Below are 18,011 nucleotides of genomic sequence, written 5' to 3' on the forward strand. Positions count from 1 at the left end.
AGCTGGATGCTTTCCTAACTGGAACAACTAAAGACACAAAATAATATCCGCACACATTCTTGCCCTCTCAAGTAGATATAACCATGATTTTGCTACTGTAGATATAAAAAGAAGTAGCATAACAATGTAGCCTCTGTGTCATTTGATTACCTTGCCATATTGGAGAGTTCATGTAGTGTCTACTGGTTTGAGAGCCAGGTCTTGAAGTGATGAAGTCATGTCCACTCTTCACTGTGAGGGGAAAGAGACAATTAAGCACATTAAACAGTGGTGTGCCACAGGGTTCTATTCTTGGACCATTTTTATTTTCATTAGACTCAATCTTATCATTTATATGCTGTTGATACAAAACTTTTGTATATAATGCCCTTGATTCAAGAGGGTATTCCTGTGGCTCAGTGGTAGAGCATTGCGTTAGCAGTGCAAAAGGTTGTAGGTTTGATTCCCAGGGAACACATGTTAGGTAAAAAAAAAAAAATGTTAGCCTGAATGCACTGTAAGTCGCTTTGGATAAAAGCATCTGCTACATGCATAAATGTATTAATTGTTTTGTTCACTAGTACATTTCTTAGGGAAGGTGTTTCTGATCAGGTTAAGAACCTGTGTGTTACTCTTGGCACTTGATAATCAGGTTAATGAAGGATTAATGAAGGATGGTTTCTACCAACTCAAGAGTTATTTCCAAATTGAAATTGATTCTCTCGTCATGTCACGTATTGATTATTGCAATTCGTTGTATAATGACTGTTTTATAGGTATTTTTCAGTGCCAGTTATCTTAGCTTTAGTTGGTGCAGAATGCTTCTGACCCATGTAAAGAAGAGCAGTAGTATTATTCCAGTTTAAGCGTCTTTACATTGGTTGCCTGTTATTTTTAGGATTCAGTTTAAGATTCTTTAAGATCAAAAGGTGAAAGGGCATTTTCTGTTTTCTGCTCCCCAATTATGTAATTCTCTTTCATTGCATATATTTTTTTTGACAGTGGATGTGTTTAAATTGAGTATAAAGACGTTTTAGAATGAGACATTACCAGGTTTTAAAGGGGTCATATGATGCGATTTCAAGTTTTCCTTTCTCTTTGGAGTGTTACAAGCTCTTGGTGCATAAAGAAGAGTCAATCACGCCCCCCTAAAACGGCTCATTCTAACACGTCCCTACATGTCTACATCACGATGTGGGAAGATTTGCATAACACCGCCCAAATGTTCATGCAAAAAAAGAAGGTGTAACTTTTATTCTCGCTGTTACCACCACCACCATGTTGTGGAGAAGGTTGTGTATCTTTGTATAAGTGAAACTACTTTGTTTGGCCCAAAAGAGGACACAACTAGAAATCAGTGGTTAAGTTGTAATTACATCACTGTTCCAGAACAGTTCGACCCAAATATTCAGATGTGTGCAATGCATTTTATGGAGGACCGTTTCCTGACCCTGGGAGAGAAGACTACAATGCTGGCTGTTCTGACTCACAGACTGTAAGTACGTTTAAATATTTAAATAAATTGCCACTGATGATTCAAATGCAAGTTTTAAGCAGTGTAGAGTAGGCTTGTTGTTTTGTTGTTTCTCTGATCACAAATGCAGACATGGTTTTATGTTTACACAGCACGTTACACAACGCAATGTGTAAAAAGACAGTATAGGTCATTATAATCAGTAATTATGTCCCCACTGGATGCAACAAATGCCTCCTATATAATGGGTTTTAATGTTTTTGTTTGGTCGTGCTGGGAGATGGCATCACAGTATGGTGAGGGGCTTAACATTTCCGTCACACACTTGAGGTATTCGGCCAATCACAAGGCACTGGATAGCTGGCCAATCACAACACACTTCACTTTTCAGACCGATGAGCTTTGTAAAAATCGATGCGTTTCGAAGCGGGGCATAGAGGAGAAACAATAATGTACAGTATGTGGAAAATAATGTGTTTTTTGAACCTTAAACCACATAAACACATTGCATTACACCATGTCACCAAATACATAAAATAATGTTATTTTTAGCAACATCATATGACCCCTTTAATGTATCTATGTGTACGTAAATGTTTCTATTTTTTAAGTTATCTGCTGGAAAGCATTTTGGTCAATGCATGTATTTTGTAAATGTGCTATAGAAATAATGTTTTCATAAATTAACATACATGTAATAGTAATATACTATAATATTAATAACACTATAATAGTAACAGAGGTTAATAAGATCCTGGGAGGAAGAGGGAGTTATACTCATATAACAAATATCAAACACAGTTTTCAGTCTTACCATATGGAGTGGGGGGTGTCACAGGAAATGCCGGTGTGGGCGGAACTTGATCAAGACCCACCCACGGTGGACTGTCAGCCTCTGGAGGAAGGTCACCAATGTCAACAGCGTCAGTGCGATATAGACCTCGCTGAAACAGACAAATACACACAGTATGAGGCATTGTTGTAGCAATGTTCCAGGTTCAGTACAAGTTAAACTTGTACTTTAGATGACATTGGGCAGAACTTTACAGAGGGTTGGTGAGCGATTTTATCATACTTGTCTCCAGTTAAAACATTTAATGTTTTGAGTTTAAACATTAAAACATTTAGAATTTTGAGGCTACATAATTATGAAGTATTTGTACAGTAATAAATGTGTGCACATTTAAGGTACCAGAGATGGCTTGTCAAAGACGAATATCTGTTTGTTCTGTGTTGGATCGCCAGCTGCACTCCGCAGCAGAGAGTATTCAGAAACATCACTGAGCTGTTTGTGCCTCCAACCTGTACAGAAAGAGACAGAAACAGAAAGTTATTCATTTGGCATTCACAATTGATATTCGGTGCATGACAGTTCACATTTAATGGTGACTTATCTTTCAGAAATAAGAGGATCTCACTCTTATTTATGATTTTCTAACAACATCAAACAAAGTTAAAGAGCTTCAAACAGCATAAACTAAAATAGCATGTTCTCAAACAAAGCTTGTTTTCATAAGATCCATTAGGAGACGTTTATGACCGCACATAAACGTGCAATTTACTTCAGGGCTGTGATAAAGTACATGCCACAAAAACATTAAATAAATAAATAAATAAAATAAAATAATATTAGAAATAAAATCAATAAACTAATATTATAAATATATAACATTTTATATATTTTATAAAATAAATTAACACATTTTATAAATACATTTTTATAAATAAAATAAATAAATATACAAGATGCTTGATAAATTGTCAAATTGAAAATGCTTCTGCTTTGCATACTTCTATCTTAAACAGTTTTATCCATTACAAATTATAACAGTTTGACTGAAGCTTAATTTCAAAATATCTTATTTTGTAGTGTCTGTCATTTGCTTTAATGACATCACCACTCAACGTACATGAAAACGTTATTCCCCAGCATGATTTGAGATCCAGAGATTATTTTAAATATCAATGGAAGCAACAACTATACAAACAATCACATGATCAATGACACAAATTTAAATTTGCTTGATTAGTTATCCCACCCCATATCCCATATTGATTATTTCAGGATTTAAATAACAATAATCCCAGATTATCAATGCAGTCTCAGAACTTTAGATCCCAGTTTTTCATAATAATTACAAAAACATGGCAATAATTCATTACAAATGGGCAACAGTACAAGCTCTATGAACTATCACTTTAAAGACAAACAAAATCCTTGAGACTTAACGATGACTAAAAACAAAATCCTCAGCCCTTACACCATGTGTATTCAAACACACACCACCAGGCATATATCCGGTGACATACTACAGAAATAATAACACTGCAAAGATTTAATCTCCATTCCAGGTGACATACTAGGATGAATTCAATGCTCTACTCAATAACACTGCAAAGATTTCTGTTCAGCAGGATGAATTCAATGCTCTACTCAAAGAATCTCCATTCCAGGTGTCAGAGCTGTTCTGACACGAGCTGATCCAGCAAGAAAGGACCTTGGGATCTTATAACAGAAAAGACAGGGGATATATGCAAGGCAGGGGAAACACTTCAAAAGCAAAAAGACCCGTTAAGTACCAGTCGAATGCACAGTCACCCTACACACAGGCACACTAAGTATGCCGAGGTCAAAGGAGACAGAGTATTGCATTATGTATCTATACATACATTACTGCATCACAGAAAGAACAACATTTGTGTTTTTGAAAAAACATGCTTTACATGTACAAGCCAATGAAAAAACAATGTATTGAACCCATTATCAGGGTTGGTTGTCTTAGTCACTAAATGGTTAATTTGCTTGTCAAAGAAGTTGTGTATCAAAGGCAAAGTTAATACACTGCTAGAAAATATATTTACTAGATTATGTCAAATTTTTTTAAACTAAAAGGCAGCTTAGAGGTCACATTTACACTATGCAAGCAATCCATACTAGACGGCCCGACAGGTGCATGTTTCGGCCACATTCAAGCAACCTGCAGTCACACTTACTGACACAACCGCACACAAATCAGAAATGAAAAACAGGAAGGACTTTATTTTGGACTTTAGCAAACCTTGCAACAGGAGCTAAGTACATAGAGGACCATTTTTTTTTTTTGGAAGTATGTTCGACTTTTGTGCATTTCGTTAACTATAGACATTAACCAGTGAACAATAGAAACCTCAAACATTATTTTAAAATAAAAAAGTCACTAGACATTAACCAGTGAATAAGGCAAAAATGCAACTGAACACCAAAGGCCCGTCTCTACGCTGATGCGCTAAGTTTTTAAGCTTGAAAGCGTGAAAGAGGAGTCCAAGAATGGCACATGTATTTTGAAATGTGAGGGTAATACATATGTATCTATACAAATACATACACTACCATTCTAAGATTTCACTGGTTCGGTAAGATTTTTTGAAGATGTTTTTCAAATCACTTGACCAACTACCTTGCTAACTAACTAACTTTTAATAAACAGTAATTATGATTATCCTGCATGGCCATATTCTACATCCCCAATCCTACCCAATACCTAAACGTAACAACTACCTTGCTAACTAACTAACTTTTAATAAACAGTAATTATGAGTTTATTGAGGCAAAAGCCACAGTTAATAGTTAGTTAATAGTGAGAACTGGACCCTAAAATAAAGTGTGATCGTAACACCATGGTACTTTTGATATTTACTATGTTACACAATGCTTGCAATATGTTCACATTTTAAGGAATACCATAGTACTTTGTCCTAAAACATAACTAGAACTTTTTGGTGGATGATTGCAGGTCAGCTGGAATCAATAAATTGATTCAGGACTGATAAATGTAACAGGATTTGCTCTTACCTGACTGGTGGTATTTGGCCCTTCTACCCAAGTGCGTCTTTCCATTGGTGTCAAGGGAGGCCGAGCGGGTCATGTGACCCCTTGCCCGGGTGGGGACTGGCTCAAAGTCAGGGTCAAGGTCCAGGATCAGCTGATTGAGCTGCTCGATTGATTGATCTACATCCAAAGCCAGTGTCTCAAACTCATTGTCCTTGTCTGGCTCGGACTGCGCCTCCGGAAAGCCATTGTCTGGTAATGAAGGTTTGTTTGCACCTTTCTGGAGCTCCATCTCCTCCCTGTGTTCCAGTCTGTCTGAGGAAGTGTGCATGTAAGATGTGGATTGTTGCTGTTTCACCCATATATGTGTCTGATATCCAGCAGGTACTGAAGTGTGTATGAGTGTGTTTGAGGAATTCACATCCTCTCTAAACATGGCAGGAGGAGCTTTACTTTGGCAATCATCTGATTGGACAGAGTTCTGACATTCACCTGAAGACAAACCAGACATTTCCTTTGAAGACAGTGTGTATTTAGAGTCAGAAACAGCAGCATGGGCATCATTAGGAACAATGATGTCATCGTCATCATCTATAATGTCTGTCTCCCGCTCTATGAACATAGCTTTACCATTTAAATGACTGGAATGATCAAATGCATCTTGATTGGCTTTAGGGTCATATCTCAGGATGCCTGGAGAAGGTTGCTCCTCCTCCATACTTAGCCCAGGGTTTACTCTGGGGAGCTGGGGATGCTCCTCAGAGCTGTAGCTGATTGGGAGCCCAGAGGCTTGTCCTCCAGTCCACTGGGAGGAGCTGGAGAGTCCAGAGTCACTGCTCAGAGAGTGTGTGCCTTCTTTTTGCTTGGCTGTGAAAGAGAGAACAAAAAGTTAGCACAATAATTAGAATTAGTACAATAAATTACAGGTCCAATAAAGTTGACCTCTATGATTTGGAACTCATTTAAGATGGCTTATGGAGCAGTTAAGTCCTATTTAAAAAAAATCATATTTCTGAGCTGGAAAGTTGGAATTATGATATCAGGTGTGTTCAATTCACTTTGAAAGGAACTAAATGAAGCAAGTTTTTTTTATACTATTTCTACAAAATGATGAATAAAGAAAATGTATCAGGTGTGCTTTACAGGTTGTAAATGTACAAAACTATCACATCAATCTACTATTGTATAATGCATTTTTTTACAATTATTAATGTAAATAAAATTGTCTTTTTTTATACACTTCAGCAAATTTACCATCAATACAGATGTTGAATTTACTGTGTCTGCCATATTTTCTCACTGACATACCCCTAACTCAAAGAAAATCCCATTTCCCCCGTAATTGGTATTGCAGTGACATTCATCAGAGTTCAACTCTAGATACAAACTTTTGAAAAATGACTGTGTATTTTTCTCTAGCCTATATGACTTATACTGACACCTACTGGTGTGGATGAAGCATCATGCAAAAGCAAAAGGCAGATTGTAAAGATTTTTCCAGTCATATTTGGCATCCATGATCTCCGATATGTGAAACTTCTTCATTTTAAACATGTTTGTGAAAATTACTACTCATTTCTTTAGGTATAACAATTTGAAAGTTTAAAAAGTTACCATGGTGACACATACTTGTTGAAAACAAAGTCACACCTGTGGCCCCTTATCTTCACCCACTCCTCCTAAATTCAGTCCTCTGTGTCATAGTCTGGGGTCCAGTGTAAATGTTAACACGTCTCTAAAGAGTTGCAGACACCTTAGTCATCACACAAATACACAGGTACACAGACCTAAATATGTCTTTGTGTGGCCGTGGTGTGTGTTCTAGCAAAGACATATCAGTCAGCCTCCGGCAGCTGAACACTGATCGCAGCAGATAATATCATGTGTCATGACACACTCAGAGTCTCGCAGCAATGATCATGACTGATAACACGTATCTACTGTTCAACATGAAGCCAGAAGGCAGCATCACACATGCAGGCTGTACAAACACACACAAACACTGATATTTAACATCACGCCACACTCTATGATCCATTTTGACAATAGAGTGCAGCTGGGATGATGTGTTTTTGCAGGCCAAAAATTTTTTGAATTTTAGCACTTCTAGTTCCATCAATGGGTTTAGATTTTTCTAAATAGGTGTTTTGGTTAACATAAGCTCAAGATATTTTCATGTTTTATTTTACAAAAAAAACATACATACGTAATACCCCCTTATGAATCTTTTATTTATCTTGAAAAAGCCGGTTGCTAACTAATGGCTAAAAGGGACTACAGAGGTTGTCATGGACATTAAACATCATCACACCAAACAGGTAAATGCATCTACTCACTAGACTGCTTTCATAGCCACATTGTGTTAATCACACTCTTACAAATTATTCTAACTCAAACTTTCAGGACAAAAACAAAAACTGAAAGAGTTATTGGAAGAATGAATTTATTTCTGTGATTGCACTGTTTATCCTACCTCTACACCCTTAAAACTAACCAAACCACACCACAAAAGTGTGTGCAATACAAAATTAACAGAGTAAGTACATTGTATCTAACAATTAATTGTTGTGATGAAAAGTGGGACCAATCACAATGGCATAACTGGTTAGTATGTCAAAAGGTGAAAAACACAGACCTTTTTAACTAAACCTGTAATGCTTCACTAGTCTCAAGAGGCTGAAATCCAAATACCAGGCATGCATGATAAAACGCCACAGCTGGCAACTCTTTCTCACACACACACACTCACATAGTCATACAAACACACACCCAACAACTGAGATTCAACAGTCATTCTATTATACAAACTTTACCATAATCTAAAATAAATATTTAATAGACCACTTAATCACAACCAACTACTTCAATGCATCGCTGAACATTGAGAAAAATGACAACAAACTTGACTTTGACTTTCAATTTGACTTTGCAACAAACAATATAAATTAGTAAAAGAGCAACACTCTAATATTTCGTCATATTCTGCCCAAGTATGTTTTTCGAAATATTTTAAGACTGCATAAAACATCAAATGCACAACCTGAAAATTCTTGTTACTCTCAAAATACTTTAAAAGTGATTCATGCGGCAACTTTTCCTGATAAATTAAGCACAACTACATTCATTTATCACAAGAGCTTTCAACAACTCACAAAATAAATCAAGCGTGTTGCTGCTGAAAGCATATCCCACGACCCTGCACCGCTTCAAAAATGCACGTAGCATCACAAACCTAATGCTTTCCAGAAACACCCTCTCAAACCAGACCCCAAAGGTATCTGAGAGGACAACAGATGATTCTGACCATGGAAACTATGACAGAGCAAGAGAAAAAAAAAATGAGAGTGAGAAAGAGAGTCTCTACTGTACAGAAAAAAAGAAAAAACAAACAACATTTCTTGAATAAAGAGGTAAAAAATAAGGAAAAAGGAAGGAAAGAGGCAAGCGGTGCTGACCGTGTTTATCCTGCAGGCGTCTGTGCCCATTTTGTCCTGCTCTCTCTTTCTGTCCTTCTCTCCTCATGCAGTTTTAAACAGACAGGCAGCTTGCATTCTTTCCCATAAGGTGATAACAGCTCCCCGGGTCTCTTTTTCTTTCCTCTTCTTCTTTTTCTTTCTCTCAGTCAATCTCTTTCCTCCCTTTCCCCTGTTTTCCCTCCTTCTTTTCCTCTTACAGTACTGCTCGCTCTCCCTATCTCTTACTCTCTTTCTCCACCTCTACACACAGGTAACCCCTTTCAGGTGCCCCTCCTGGGTGTACGGGAAAATCCTGGCTTGCGAAGCACTATTCTGCTCAAGCCAGCCAATGATCCTTGGAATACAGCTGTACACACACACACACACACAATCACACACAATCACACACATATGCTTGTTGTAGAGCACGAACGGACGCTTGGAGGACCTTGAGCCCACCAAATATGGAGTGGGGAATGTAAACACAAAGGCGGAGTTATGTGTGGGTGGAGAGACGGAGCGCAAAAGAAAAGAAGATAGAGAGAGATAAGGAAGGTACTGGTATAGTAAACAACAAGATACCAGGTAAAAAGAAACACACAATGATGAAAGAGAGATTGAAAGAAAGGAAAAAGATAACGAGAGAGAGAGAGAAAGAGAGAGAGAGAGAGATAGAGAGAGAGAGAGAAAGCATGCAACTTCTGATCGGTTGGCAGCACAATTCGTTCAGTCTGTTTGTTGCTACGACTGGCAACAATTACAGACATACAAGTGTGTGTTTGTGAGCGTGTGCAATTCTATATTTGAGTTTATGTATTGTAAATTGTAAAGGCTGTTTGTGCTCCAACCATGAGGTATCTCTAAATTACACAGCTGCTCGAGACAGAATCACACAACCAGATGTGCATCAAGCCTCAGTGCCATATGACACACATGATTAAGTTGTTGGGATTGATTTTTTTTTACAGTTGTGCACAGAAACTCCCAACCTTTAAATATCTGGCCCTGGAATTTTAGATTCTTGTGCGTAGCCCATTTAGCATCTAAAAAACTAAACTATGTGCAGAAGCGAAGGGTAAACATAGCAAGTGCAACTTATTTGTTCCCTGATCACTGAACTTTAACTAGACAAGGAGAACAAAGTTCATTTCCGTGGAGTTAAACACTCACTATGTTCCACTCCTTGAAGCGATTTATTTCTGCATAATTCAGTTCTGTGCATATACTGTAGGGGAAGGTGGGTTAAGATGTGCCAGTGGGTAAGTTGAGCCATCCTGAATTTTGTTGTTACTGCATCAATACAATTCAAATGTTTGGGGTCAGTAAGATTTTTTTATGAAAATCAAGGATACATTAAATTGATCAAAAGAAAAGGCATTTACAATGTTACAAAATATTCAAAAAAAAACAAATCATAAAATTATAATGTTCAAATAATACTGGAAAAAAAATGTATCACAGTTTCCACAAAAATATTAAGCAGCCCAACCATTTAAATAATGTGTCTTAAGCACCAAATCAGCATATTAGAATGATTTTTGAAGCATCATGTGACATTGAAGACTGGAATAATGGCTGCTGAAAATCAGCTTTGCATGACAGGAATAAATTACATTTTAAAATATATTCAAATTGAATTTAGAATAACATTTCACATACTGTTTTAACTGTATTTTTGATCAAATAAATGCAGCCTTGGTGAGAATTAGATACTTTTTTCAAAAACATTAAAACATCTTAGAGATCCCAAACTTTTAAAAAGTAGTTTACCACAGGAAAAAATTTAGATTTTTACAATTTTTAAGCCAAAATTAATTTTCTGCATGACTGATAAAATTATGTTTACATCTTTAGCAAATTCACCTACTTCAGAAATAAATATCATAGGCACTGGTGTGACGTAAATTATTTATACTGAAATATAAGATTACATAAAATAGTGTAAACCATGTTATCATCAAATTTCCCCTTTTCAAGTAACAAATTACTGCCAAAGTAACTAAAACTTTGTTATAATTGCATAAAATTAAATTGTCAATAAAATCATCCTTTTACTTTTGTAGCTTTTTTTGCATTTAGTTGCATTTAGTTCTGCCAGCTCAGAAAAGCTGAAAAGAAAACATGCAGCCAGTTCATTATGGGCTGAGTCTGAAACTGTCATCCAAAGAGCTGTTTCAGTTTGCAGCTGGTTGAATTTGAAGTGCATGCACCTCCAAGCCATATATCGATATATTCATGTGTCTTCTGTCAACACCCCATAGAAGAGAGGGTGGCATTTAAAGAGACATGCACCAAAACGGGTCGCTGTGAAGAGAGCTGTTTTTGACAAGTAAAAAGGCATTGTTTTACACATCCACTGAAGAATTTTAACCAAAGTATGTAACAGACATTTCATGAAGACCCTAAAAATAACTTACCATCTTGAGGAAAATGGGCATCTGATGTTCCCTTTAATACAATTATGTTTTGCAATACAGTTTTAAATGTCAACCCTGTTAGCTTGATTTTATATAGTAAACATCTGATGACTGAAATGTGGATATCTGTAAAGACTTCATAATTGAAAGCACACTGTAGTTTCACAATCTTGGGCACAAGGCTTGTAAAATCAAACTGAACTGTACAACGGTCAACCTGTTACTGTTAAATCTCAATGAAGATGTATTCAATTATTGTATATTTTTTAAAATGGCTTTAAATATCATCTTATTAGACTCGAAAAGGGATACATTGCAAAGAATGATCCAAATACTATTATGGTTGCCATCATTCAGCATATATGTTTCACCTCTGCCTAGAAGACAACTCAAACCAGTTAATGTAAGTCCGCTCTCCCTAAGATGTTGGCCTTTGAATAACACACGAGTCATTTGGGTCTGTTATGTCTGAGCTCCATCCCTCTGCTTTGATATTCTGACTCACTCTCCATGACAAAACATCTTGTAGTTTGAGCAGCTCTGTTTTACTACAGTTCATTTAGTGCAGCTACCTTAACATTTTCAGTAATTACAAACTCTCAAGGAAAACAGTCACAGCAATGAGCACTGAGCACTGTGGCCATACTATGGTAACTGGCAGGTTTTGTTTGGAGCTCATTATGGTGCGGAGGCCTAAGGCCAAACAAGATTAGATTAGGGTCAAATACAAGAACTTTACTATTATTGTAGGAGGTTAAGCTTTCCACGGATTCTGAACAGTCCCTCACAGTCTCATATGTTCCAATTAACCTCAGCAAACAGTGCCCAGACTTAATAACGGTGTTAGAGGTAAAGCGTGTTTCCTGTAGCAGACCGTAACTTAACAATTAGTAGACCATTACAAGCATTCATGTCTCGGAAAACCAAACTAAACACTGCTTACATGTGCATGCTTTTGTTTTCTCTCTAAAAATAAATACCCACAAACCCACGGTTTCACCACTCAAGGCCCACAAGAACCCTGTGAAATACTATAAAAACATGTCCCAAAACAGTCAGTGAATGCAAAGCCAGATTTAGTGTGTCTGTAGTATGTTAACAAAGTGTACGCAAAGTAAAACTAACTGTAATTTATTGAGGAAATGATGAGAATAAAGAAAGACAAATAGACATGTTAATGTATAAATGATATGGTGGATTTAAAGTTTGCATAATTGGACTAGGTGCTATAATCCCAATATTCAGCACCATTTAGCCGCACCATAGAACACTTTCTCCTTCGCTGTGAGCAGGACACAATGTCCACGCAGCAATTGTTACACTCTGATTTTGATTCAGCAAGAATCCAGGATTATAGCCTAATCCCATGTCCATTGTCCTTGCCTCCATACCCAATAATCATTTATTCTCGACTAGTGATGAAAATAATAGGACAATATTTGGTATTTTTAGATCTGTACTGATTAATATTTATAATTTGCCAATTAGCAAAACTTTTCTCTTGTTATTTTCTAAAATGGACCAACGCTTGTGATTTTTAGGTAAATATTGTGTAAATAAATTTAATTTCTCCACCATTACGGTTCCAATCCCGGATTAGAAAGGACGAGGGGTTGGGCATCGGTCTAGCCACCCATCCCCATAAAATCTATAGTGCCAAAGGAACAAGGAATATCTCCTCGGCCACTATTAACCGAACGAGTGAATCAGATCCCTGCCAGATGACCACATTGGAGCAAACCAGCAATGGGGGTCCGATGCCTGAAGAAGTATGCGATTTTCTCTTCCAAAACGATTATGAGACTTGGCACCTGGAACGTCTACACACTTCATCAAACCTGCTGCCTTGCCCAACTCATCCAGGAATTCGACAATTATCATCTCAATGCACTGGGAATTAGTGAAGTACGGTGGATTGGTGGTGAACAATTGGCCAGTGATGGCAAGATCGTCCTGTTCTTCTGGCATGTCACCAACAAGGTGTCGGAATTGTCCTGAGCAAACAAGCAGCTGAATCCCTTGTCGGATGGAAACCTGTGAGTGATAGGGTAATCTCTGCGCACCTCTGGACCAACAACATCCGAAATACGATTGTTCAAGTCTAAGCACCGACTGACAATGCAGAAGGATGAGTTTTACAGCCAACTACAAGATACCCTTGATGAAATACCTCATCATGATCTCAAGATTGTCCTTGGTGATTTCAATGCACAGCTGGGCAGTGATCGAAACGGACTTGAACTGTTGGTCCTTTTGCATTACCTCTGAACATCAGAGTGATAACGGTGAGTGGCTAATCTCATTTTGAACTTTTGTATCGGTAACACCTTCTTTCAACATTGTCGTATTCACAAGAAGACATGGCGTGTGTCAGATGGTGCCACCTTTAATGAGATCAATCACATCTGCATCAGTTGACTATGGCAGACATCTCTCCATGATGCACGGGTCTACAGGGCGGCAGACTTTGGCTCTGACCATTATCTAGTCTAGTCAAATCTTAAGCTCAAACTCAAATGCCAAAGACAAGTAGTGGTCAAGCATCCCTATGCCACAGAGAAACTTAACAATCAAGATATTGACCTTGACCTTCAAAATCGGTTCTAGATCCTCACTGACATTGACAATATCTTTGATGTCCCAGAAGCCTTTGTGATCATCTTTATAAATCTATATCTAAACACTTCTTGCCGTGTAAGAACTGACACAGGACACAGCTTTTTTTGAGATCACTACCGGCATCTGCTAGGGCTTCATCCTTTCGCCGATCCTCTTTCTTATCACCCTTGACTTTGTCATGAAGATGGCAACTGCATACACTGGAGCAGGCATCCCTTGAATGGTTCAAGATCGTTTAACAGATCTAGATTTTGCCGATGACGTGGCCCGATTCGGCGAAGGTGAAACTCAGCTTTAAGACACAACTGAGAGACAGCCACAAAGCCAGTAAGTTCGCCCTGCGTATCAGCCCGGAAAAATCGAAGATCATGAAGACCGGACATACAGCCATGCCAGTCAATATCACTGTAGACGCGAAACATCTGGAGGCAGTGGAAAATTTTACCTACTTGGGGAGCATCGTTTGTGATGTTGATAGTGATGGTGATGCTGAGACCAAAATCCAGATCAGGAAATCTTGCTTGTCTTTTGTCACCTCCAGCACATCTGGTTGTCAACTTAAATCTATTTATGACTATACTCCTCCATTGTCATCCCAACCACAATCTGTGCATGCAAAACGTGGAAGATAACAGCAAACATTGTCCAGAGGATAAATGGATTCCACCAGCGATGTCTCCAGCGCATCCTCAACATCCAGTACATTGACCTCATCAAAAATGAAGAAGTCTTGCAGCTGAGAAATTCCAACAGCCTTCAAGTCACAATCACATAACAACGCCTTAGACTAGCCAGGCATATTCTACAAGTGCAATGACATCACATTGCTCGGGTGGAAATGCACTGGTGCACTGGGGGCCAAATGTGGCTGAGATCGACCCTGCACCACCTAGCTCTGAACCTTTAGCAACGATCTCAAGCTCAGCAGGATGAAGCTGAAGTGCTGGTAGAGGACCGACAACGGTGGGGAGACCCAAAGTGCCCAACAGCATGGGAGGATCTTAGTCTAAGCAAATTTTATTTCAGCAGTTTAGCACACTTTGTGTCACTTCTGAATTGTTCTACTGTTTCAATTTCTAAAAAGCTATTAAAATGTCAATGACACAACTTTATAAACCATTTTTAAGCCTTCATTTATTTGATTAAAAAATACAGCAATACTGTAAAATATTATTGCAATAAAAAAGAACTGCCTTCTATTTTAATATTTTTAAAAATGTAATTTTAAATCTAACATGCTGATTTGGTGCTATTATTGTTTATTGTCAGTGTTAAAAGAAACTGTTCAAAAAGTTCAAAAGTTGAAATAGAAATTTTCTGTAATAAAAGCGAGGACACATAAAAAAACAAACAAAAAAATAACATTTATATTCTAGTTCTATTCAAGACCACTATTCTAGACATTATGAAGAACTTTAGTCCATTCTTACCAGCTGCTGTAAGATTTTCAGTGAAGTCCCATTGAGTGAGTAGTGAAGTCAGAGGGTCATTTTCAATGTCAACTGCTGAACTGTTCCAGTGGCCACCATCTTGAAATGGAGAAACAGTGTGTTAATTTATTCCTAAATTCATTTCTACCCAAATTAGCCACACTGAATAATGCAAATTCACAAAGATCCATAAAACACCTTTCATTCCAGAGAAATGAGAGGATACCTGAAGCAAGGGATGGGCCTCTGTTGGCAATTTCTGAAAAGAGCACCTCCACCACACCGTCCTCTGGGAATCTTGGGTCGAATAGAGACAAGAGCAAATGATGACTGAAAAGGATGAAAGGTATGGAAAAAACTATGCTGCAAAGCAATGTGGGAATATCAAAACACAAAAGTTCAATGACAGCTGATGTATCTGTGACTTGTAAGCACATTCGCCACAGCCATGTGACTGTTTTTGCTTCTTTCCATCCAAAAGTTCGGTTGACTGTGTAAGGTTTCCAGTTGCGTAAGGACGAAAATTAAGTGTTTGTGTAAAGGGTTAAGTGTTCTCCGATCTGCTTGTGTCACTGTGTGTCTTGTCTGTTATTATTTACCAAAAACATTCAGCACTTGCTCACATGCTCAGTCACGCACACACACTCACATACTAGTAAACACAAACCTGTACTAAAAATAAACAAGTACAAATGTATGTTGGCCCAAAAAGTATATATATAACAAACATTACATACAAATATCAAATGTCATCTGAAAACAACTGAAATTTTTAGAGGATGTATGAAATCAGTTTCTTTCCATTGTAGAAGGAAAACACATGTCAAAGACAGTTTTTATTTCTACAATAAAACAAAAACAATAATGTGGATGCAAAATTATGCACATATTTCTGGCATCAATCCTGGAAAACAATTCGCTTATTTCACAGATGCTTTGTATTTTCCCCATTATTTAACTATATAAAACACAACATTACATAACAAGGGAGCTTATGCCTTATAACCCTTAGAAGAATTACCTTGTAGAACATTCATGTTTAAAAAAAAAAAGTCTGATCATATTGCTTTAATGTATTCAGTCCACTTTCAGTTTTATTGTAATATCACTGAAAACTATTATACTTTTTATTTCTATATTGTGTTAATTTTTATACTTTTTTAAATTTTAAAATAAAATTAAAGTTTCAGTAATTGCTGTTTATGACATTTTGTTATTATTATTAACCATGAACATTTTCCAATAACATTTGTCTACCAGATTTACAGTTCAAATACTTTAAGTCAATTTATTTATATGAAAAGATAAAAGTTTTTGTGCTACATACAAAATAAACATTATTTGGTTTGATATTTTGCAAATGGGAAAACCTCCAAAACCTTTTGGGACACTTCAAGTGCAAAGATTTGACCAAAAACACTTTGTGTACCTATGTTTGCATGATCAAGGTCTGCTTTCTGCAAGGAAAGTTGCTCTCCACATAGAGCACCAGTGTGGAACTGCACACGAAACACTGTCTCATGAGTCCTCATGGAATCATTTTTATGATAACACGCAATCTGGAGAGAATAAAGAAATGAAGATTAGTGCTGTCTGCATGTGTATGTGTGTGTGTGTGTGTGTGTGTGTGTGTGTGCGCGTAAGGGACGGAGAGACATCTCACCATGAAATCGCCTTTGAGCATCTGTGGGGGTTCCAGAACAAAACACACTCTGTCTGTCTGATTTACAGCAACCTGCCTGAGAGTTATACACAAGCACTACTAAATATACACATATTACAAATACTGTATAATCACATGGATAAACATGATGATACATATAATACATATAATACGTCCAGCACGTTACAAAACTGCTTTCATGTTGTATTTATATATTATCTGGTGTCTTACTGCACTCCTGATGTGTATACTGTCTGTGTGTCTTGATACACTCTGATAAACAGCTGACACACTGAAAACAAACAAACAAACCCAGAGGAAAATAGTATTAAATTTTTGATAGTTTGCTTAAAAGAGCTCGCAGTAATGGTTCATCAACTATTAACTTGGACAACGGAAGCAAAATCAACAAGAGAGCAAAGATATGCAAGTGCTACAACAATTCACAGTTAGCTTAACGCAGTACATGTAGCAAAGTTGTTGTTTTTTTATTATATAATAAATAAAAAGAAAATAATAAATAAAATAAATATATAAAATAATAAATAAAAAGAAAACAAATAGATAGAATACAAAAAGATTAGAGAAGAATTTCCTCACCTGTAGGGTGGAAGTCAGGAATGGGATGGATATTAATGCCATGGAGGAAGAGCGGGGAAGAGTTTATGTGGATCTGACGGGTAAGAAGCCTGCCAAACACCTGCACATACCTGAATCATCCAAAAACACCACAGTCACTCTTACTGACACATGACCACACTAAATCAAGCCTGATGACACCAGCAGATGAAATCAATAATAAAACCGCGAAAATGCATTAGCCTGGTCTTATTTGGCAATTATCAGCATTTTAAAACAAAGGGATTTTGGAGGAAGAAAAAATGCATCAGATTGCATGAGTATTTCCAAACAAACAAGCCAAATGTGTGAAAAGTATGGAAGCCCATTTCCACCACAAGATTAAAATAAATAAATAAAAAATAATTGCAACTTTTTTTTGCAACGACTTGTTTTCTCAAAATTCAGAACTGTGAGATATAAACTCAGAATTATGAGAAAAAAGTCAGAATCGTGATATAAATTCTTAGTTTTTTCTTGCACTTTTTTTGTTGAGTTTATGCAAGTTATAAACTCACAATTGTGAGTTAACATCACACAATTCAGAC

At 37.1% G+C, this 18,011-nt stretch overlaps 1 protein-coding gene across 4 annotated transcripts in view; it reads right to left on the minus strand.

The window, feature by feature from the left end:
* The window catches only part of LOC109094502 (tensin-3-like), a 38,459-nt gene that overhangs the window by 14,835 nt on the left and 5,613 nt on the right, over positions 1-18,011 (minus strand). For 3 of the 4 annotated variants that reach the window (XM_042755828.1, XM_042755829.1, XM_042755831.1), the window contains exons 7-16: positions 17,446-17,555; positions 17,077-17,137; positions 16,846-16,921; positions 16,613-16,741; positions 15,409-15,487; positions 15,183-15,281; positions 5,286-6,128; positions 2,646-2,755; positions 2,268-2,397; positions 151-231 (exon numbers count right to left, since the gene is read on the minus strand). In XM_042755828.1, the coding sequence (XP_042611762.1) occupies positions 151-231; positions 2,268-2,397; positions 2,646-2,755; positions 5,286-6,128; positions 15,183-15,281; positions 15,409-15,487; positions 16,613-16,741; positions 16,846-16,921; positions 17,077-17,137; positions 17,446-17,555 (1,718 nt within the window). The remainder of the gene's footprint in view (positions 1-150; positions 232-2,267; positions 2,398-2,645; positions 2,756-5,285; positions 6,129-15,182; positions 15,282-15,408; positions 15,488-16,612; positions 16,742-16,845; positions 16,922-17,076; positions 17,138-17,445; positions 17,556-18,011) is intronic. The other variant, XM_042755832.1, reaches the window with a different exon arrangement.

This window comes from Cyprinus carpio, unplaced genomic scaffold (genome assembly GCF_018340385.1).
Source record: "Cyprinus carpio isolate SPL01 unplaced genomic scaffold, ASM1834038v1 S000006752, whole genome shotgun sequence".
NCBI lineage: Eukaryota > Metazoa > Chordata > Actinopteri > Cypriniformes > Cyprinidae > Cyprinus > Cyprinus carpio.